General features: G+C 37.5%; 1 protein-coding gene across 1 annotated transcript; it reads right to left on the bottom strand.

Moving 5' to 3' along the window:
• LOC141803305 (zymogen granule membrane protein 16-like) lies at positions 1-1152 on the bottom strand. Its single transcript, XM_074687268.1, has 3 exons — positions 1101-1152; positions 708-834; positions 1-319 (listed from the first exon to the last, which is right to left on the bottom strand). The coding sequence occupies exons 1-3, from the start codon at positions 1150-1152 to the stop codon at positions 1-3; spliced, it is 498 nt and encodes a 165-aa protein (XP_074543369.1).
• Between the last annotated feature and the right edge of the window lie 5528 nt (positions 1153-6680).

The raw sequence follows: 6680 nt of genomic DNA, 5'->3' as shown, positions 1-6680 counted from the left end.
TCACTGTAAGGCAGTGCTGTTAGAGTAAGAGATGCCCCAGTGAGCTTGGAGGGAGGTGATGCCTCCGCTATAGCGTCCGCTGATGAAGCGCAGCTCAGCCATTGGGTGTTCAGGGTACATGTTGAAGGATCTCCCTGAAGGCTGGCCTGCTCGCAGAGTGCGCCCCTTGCTGGTGGTGAACACCACTGACTGCAAGTAGTGGGCATACTTCCCAGAGATCTGGATGATGGCTTCATCAGCCTGCAGCTCAATCTCCTGGATGTAGCTCTTTTTGTACCCAGCAATTGGAGACCAGATTAAGCCGTAGCGGAATTGGAAACTGATGAGGGAGAGTGATTAAATAATCATTTTTTTAAAGATAAAAAAATTTGAAATCACAATTGCAATCTCAAAACACATTTTTTTAAATATTTACTTATTTTAAGTGAACATGATTTGATTATCAAAGTCTGTGTGACGGAAACAGTGAGTACTAGGGACTCATTTTAAGCCTTGGAGTTTTATGCCTTAGACCGGCCTACCATAGATCATGACGTGATACATGAAAATAATGTAATAACAACCGTTTATGTTAAGTCTGGTCATGTTATGACTGGACACCAGACTTTGTGGCCCCAAACTAGAGCGGCTACCAAGGAATTGCACAGATCTTCCTGATTAGCCACTCTGGGCCTGGTGAGAACAGTTAAAATCTGTTTGACACGTACCCGTAGATGTAGTTATTGTTTGCCTCCCACACTCTGACAGCTGTGATTCTGCCGGTTCCACTCAGACTGTATGGCTGACCAGATCCTGAACCCACACCCGGAGAGAAGGAGTAGTACTGTGTCTGGACTGTGAACACAAGAGATGAGTCGTTACCATTCACACAGAAAACAATAAAAGTATAAATTTTTGGATTGGCTTTTCATCTGATACAGAATATCATGAAACTGATATTTATCTAAAGCAACACTCATCTAGAGTGTTGAATTGTCGAATTAGCACCCCTTAATCGATCCGTCTCCAAACATTCACATGTTCGCATATTCTTGTAAAATTCACAAAATCTTTAAGAAAAAGAAAAAAAAAAACTCATCAGCTTCAAACTCAAATCTTACCATCAGCCAGCACACAGGCAGAGAGCAGAGCAGCAAGGATGATGTAATGCATTCTGGAAAACAGATGATAAAAAGGCACATTGATTAATTTATTTCTTACAGAGCATTTAATTATAAACACGATACATCAAAAAGATAGAATCTCACCTGGTGCTTTTTGTAAATTTCTTGCACGATTTCCAAGAAAAACCTTTAAATAAATACATAAATGATTATTATGTCAAATCATATAATAATGCAGATCATTTTGTTCCTCATGCTATTGTTGTTTGTTGTCTGTACTGTCCAAAATACACCATAAAATTTGGTCTATCATGAAAGCTACATTAAAAAAAAAAATGTACGGCTTACATCATTTCTGTTGTTACATACTTAAACACTTAAATTAATCAGTTATCTCAGATTATTTGCCAAACAACTGAATCATCTCTGAATATAAGCCTGAATACTCACCGACCAAGGTTTAAAGAGTGCAGTGAAGTCCTCCAAGCTTCAGTTTCCCTGTAAGCAGCTTGAATCTCTTCCTCTCTTTGTGTAGCATAAGGTCTTATATACCATCATAGCACATTCCTGGGTGAAACTTTACATACAGACATGTAGAATACCTGTTTGTTGACATGGAGTCGGGAAATAGTGTCATGCGAAAGGGGCTTTTCCGGCATGTCACAGTTTATGGAAGGTGAGTATTTACCTGTCAATCACAGGGAGGAGACAAAAGAAGTATGCTCTTCTATTTACTTTCAAGTGTTTCTCTCTGATGAAAAAAAAGCTGTTTTATAGAAAAAAGTTAGAATGAATGTCATCTATAGATTGAAGTTAGTTTATTACTAAAGATATAAATTAAGCTTCAAACCTCCTATCACAAACACATGTGCATGCAAACCAATAGAAAAGTGAAGTGCAAACCAAAAACATAAGAAACACAAGAAAGTGCTTTTTTTTTTTTTTTTAATTGTCCCATCCAGCATCTCAACAACAGAATTATGGTCTGGCTGCCATATTGTGCAGAACACATTTACTTTTCCAAGAGGAGCCGTTTGTGTATAAGGCTCCACTGAGTTTTATAATGAAACTCTTTATTAGTGTTTTGTTATATTATAAAGATTACAGCTTGATCAGACCAGAAAAGAGACAGTAACAGAAGGAAAGAGCGTAGACAGAGAGGGAGAGAAAAACAACAAAACAGCAGTAGAGAGTAGACCATACAACCAGCTGAAGAAAAATGTAATTCATGCAATTTTGCATTACAGTTTCCAAAGACGACATGAGGTACTGAACTGGAAGAGCTTTGTGAATTCAAAGATCTTGGGTTATAGATAAGCTGATCAATGCCAGGCATCAAAAGCGAAGAAGACTTTTAAAAGTTCGGCCAGACCAATTTACGAGTACAGTGATGTGACTGATGAATCCTGAATCCATTAGCAAAGTATTTGCAAGCTAGCCAGATGTGTAGAAGATTGTAATAACTGGACACTTTGCTGGAGTGATGATCTGAAAAAGACACAATGAGTGAGCTACTGACTGTTTTCCTGTGAACAACTTAATTGAGAGTGTGCTAACTAGCATTGATAACGCTAATTTGGTGTTGGAATTTTGAAACAGAACATGCTAGCCAATGACAACAACTAAAAGTGAAAAGAAGGACTTGCTATACTGTACATAAGCATCATTAGCTAGTATTTTTTGTCATGTAGGATTTGAGCTAGCAGTAGCTATAGCTAGCAAGCAGCTGCTAGCTAACTGAAGTTGTCTAAAGTTGTTCAGTGATAGCTTATAACAAACCTGCTTTTATATGTTTATTCTCACTAGTGCTTCTACATGCTGTCATGTGTTGTAAATCCAAAGAAGCTTTTAGTTATGAGCAGCCTGAAGGTTTAAATTATTAACAAAGTTACAGCACTGTGCTTTTAGTTGTCTCAATTGCTAAAAAAGTGCCTTCAGCCAACTTGACATTACTCAGAATGTCAACTAACCAAACATGTTGATCAGAGGATGAGTCAATTTAGTTGCTAGAAGTGTAAACAAACCCACAATGTAAGTTAGCTTTAGCATCTCACTTACTTCTCTTAGTGTATCCGTGGTAGTTGTCTGTGAAATATGAGTCTCTGTCTTTTTTCACCTTGACTTCAATTTGCTATTAAAATCTTTGAAAACAAAACTCCCATTCTATCCTTCTCTGTGAGCTAGCATGAACTGTTGCTATACAAGATAATTTGTGAACGTGAACGAGGATTACTTAATATGTTATTGGGGCCTCATAATAACAACAGACAAAACCAATTAAATAAATTGTCAATAATTACGTCTGATTCAACTTCTCTACTCACTCCAGTTCAAATGTAGGAAGTGATTAATAGTCTTAAAAATCAAGTCACGTACAGAGTGCTGAATTTTTGTGCTGCAAAACTGGTTGGAACTAGAATTAGATTGAGATTATTATGGATTATTGTTTAAATCTAGTTGTTTCAGATTGTTAAATTAAGCATTAGGGCACAAAAGCAACAGCGCCTGCATTAAATGATTAGCAACATGTATTTCACTAATGTTAATGGATTAATCTTTATTTTAATTTATTTTTATTTTTTGTTTGCAGAATTCCCCCCTAATCACAATGTCCTTGGTGCTACTGGGTATACTATAACACCAGTTTTGTTATTTTGCTTACTTAACACATGGATGCTCTTGAAATAACTCTTCCTGGAACTCATCAAAACCTTTTCAAAACCTGTTTCACTTTATCATCAAAAGAACTTCTCTGATGCTGTAAAGAAACAGTAGGTTACTTCATGCAGAAAAATCTCAAGTATCTCAAGTTCAATCTTCCAGTTAGGAGGAACTTGCTAAGCACCAGGAAGTCTGAGAGGAATAAAAGGTTGCTCGGCAAGTCAAATAGAGATACGGTAAATGAACACTTAACGTCACGACAACTTGACTGACTGTTGGGAAAAGCTCGGCTGTTCAGTTTCACCAGTTTGACTGCTGCCGAGAAAAAAAGTCCAGCTATGTGTTGCCTGAGGAGGTGGAATACTTTCTGATGCTACAGGGAGCGATTTTGACAGCACTGATGAAACAAACTCTTTGCTTTTTAAACTTGATTTATAATTTCTGGGACTTTAAACATTTATCTAGCATGCAGAGTGCTTTATTTAATTTATGAGCTTTCAGTGTGAGTTAGTTATGAAAATTCCTTGGTGTCTGAAGCAGTTTGAAAAAAATAGTTGCAATAATAAAGCACAAAGATCAAACACCATGAAGCTCTGTTCTTCTTGCTACAATTTATTATGACTTTTAATGTGTTGTGTTACATGTTTTTTTTTTTTTTTTTACAAAACTTTTTTTTTATCCAACTCTTTTCTCTAATCAGAAGTTAGTTCATGCTTTTTATAATTCCAGCGAGACTCCAAAAATTAGAAAGCAAGAAAAACATTGTTTGGCAGCGAACAACTTTGGTAAGCTGGTCATGCTATGCTACCTTTTATCCTCTTGGTAGATGAGACTGGATAAAGGAGCAGTGTCTGTCATTTTTTATTTGTCGACTTGCAAAGTCTAAAAATAGCTGCTGAATTTGTGCTGTATGATTAAAATGAAAAACAACGTGGGAATACCCCCCCCAGACAGTCATTTGAACTCTTTACATTAATCATAAAAGGCTCCGTCTAACAGGCCAAGTGCACTGAAAGTGCTGCGGTCTGCTCTGCTCCTCTGCATTGTGCTGGGAACAGTATGATGAGTGCTGAGCTGCAGGTATTCAGGCGATGAAACCCAGTCCCTGTTTCAGTTGCTGTGCTTCACTTTAGTGCAAAGCTTTAGCTCTGAAAAGCATTAACAGCAAGAGTGACATTGACATAAACCACAAAGAAAGTGCAACAAGACATTGAGATTTCTATTAAATGAAATACAAAATGAATTAAAACTGTGGCACAGTTTTGTAACATGTATGTCACTTATACAACCATTTCATCTCCGAAACCTACAATAGATACATCATATACCCACAAAACTACATCAAAATCTAAGTGACACATTTTATGCAGATATTAGTAACACAACAAAAGAGATTGCCCTATCAAACACTTTGTTTAAAACAAATTGTTACTGCTTTGTTTCCTGAAGCCTGAAATGACCCGTCACTCATTGTGCTACATGTGACTTGCCATTGTACCATTGAACATGCTCTAGGCTTTGGCGAAACCACCCACTGCAAGCCGCAGCACCAGTTACCGGATAGTGCAATAAAACTATGCTGCCCTACCACCTTGAAAAACACGCACCAAGAAAGATGGTATCTTGTTATGCCAGTGTGGTTTTTGGCAGTATTTTGAACAAACGCAGATAAACTTGTGGTCTTGATGAATTGGCTTAAAAACAGTTGAGGACCCAGGAATGGTGTTGCTAGCTCTGCTACTGACGCTTCGCACACCAATTTGACAATGTTTACTCTAAGATTTTATAGTTCTGCATAAACAGGTGGGAAACAACTTGGAACACCCCTAGTTTTCTTTTTTTTTTTAACTTCCTGATTTGATGGGGATTTTTTTCATTCATTTATCTACCTGGGAAGGAAAAAATCCCAACTTGTCGGAACAAAAAGTACATTGAGAAACAATTTGAATATTTACACCACACAAAGAAGCACACGCCCTCAGACCATGTGTTTCTTGGCCTTTGTGTTTGGCATTATTCTTAGGGCCTAGGGATGGGTACCTTTCACATTTGAAACAATATGGTACTGATGCACAGTACCTGGCAATCGGTACCGGTACTCAACGGTACCAATTTTCGGTACTTTTTTGTGTTTAAGTGGTAAAAAATATCAATTTGTTCAATAATAAAATATATATTTTTTACAATTTAACATATTTATTCTTTAATATATAACCTTGAAATGCTGTGTTCATGTCCAGCATGGAAAATTGCCTACTCTTCCACTCCCTCAAAGTCACAAGGATGCGTTTAGGTACCTAAACATGGTACCTTTTGATTTTACATGAATCGGTACCCGGTACTTTTGACATAATTTGGTCGGTACCTAAAAAAGTACCTAATTCGGAACCCATCCCTATTAGGGCCACATACTGAGGCCAGTTAGCATCTCTGTTTTCTAATTTTGCCATAGCTTCAGACATTTTCCTAGTGCTTTTTGCTTCCAGTCTGAGAATGTAGGTATGGTTAAGGCAGGCAGAAAAACAAAAATTGTCCTTTTGGGTGGACAAAGTTTTCCAAATTAATCTGTATAAAGTGTGTGAATGATCAGACTCTCCTACAGTGTTCACCATGTTCTTCCTTTTTTTTTGGGTTTGATTTGTGCCAACGGAGCGCTTCATCAGGCAGCCATTATAGCCATGAAACAGCTTGAATGAATTATTTTGGGGAGCAGGCATAGGGGTTTCAGTGTTAGTTTTTTTATATCCTCATTCCTTTGGTATTGCTTGTGAACCGTCTTCTTAACAGGGCTGGGCCAAATTCAGTTTTAAATCCCCATCTTAGCCCGGCTTTGTAACGGCTGAGGTTATATCTCAAGTTCCATTGTACCATCTCTTTAAGAGGATTTCCAGTGCACCTTTGACCCAGATGTTCAGA

Source organism: Halichoeres trimaculatus, unplaced genomic scaffold (assembly GCF_033239565.1).
Source record: "Halichoeres trimaculatus isolate MK-OKI-2021-1 unplaced genomic scaffold, fHalTri1.1 fHalTri1_scaffold_14, whole genome shotgun sequence".
Classification (NCBI taxonomy): Eukaryota; Metazoa; Chordata; class Actinopteri; order Labriformes; family Labridae; genus Halichoeres; species Halichoeres trimaculatus.
The sequence above is the reverse complement of the archived record's forward strand: the minus strand, read 5'-3'. Positions and strand labels throughout refer to the sequence as shown.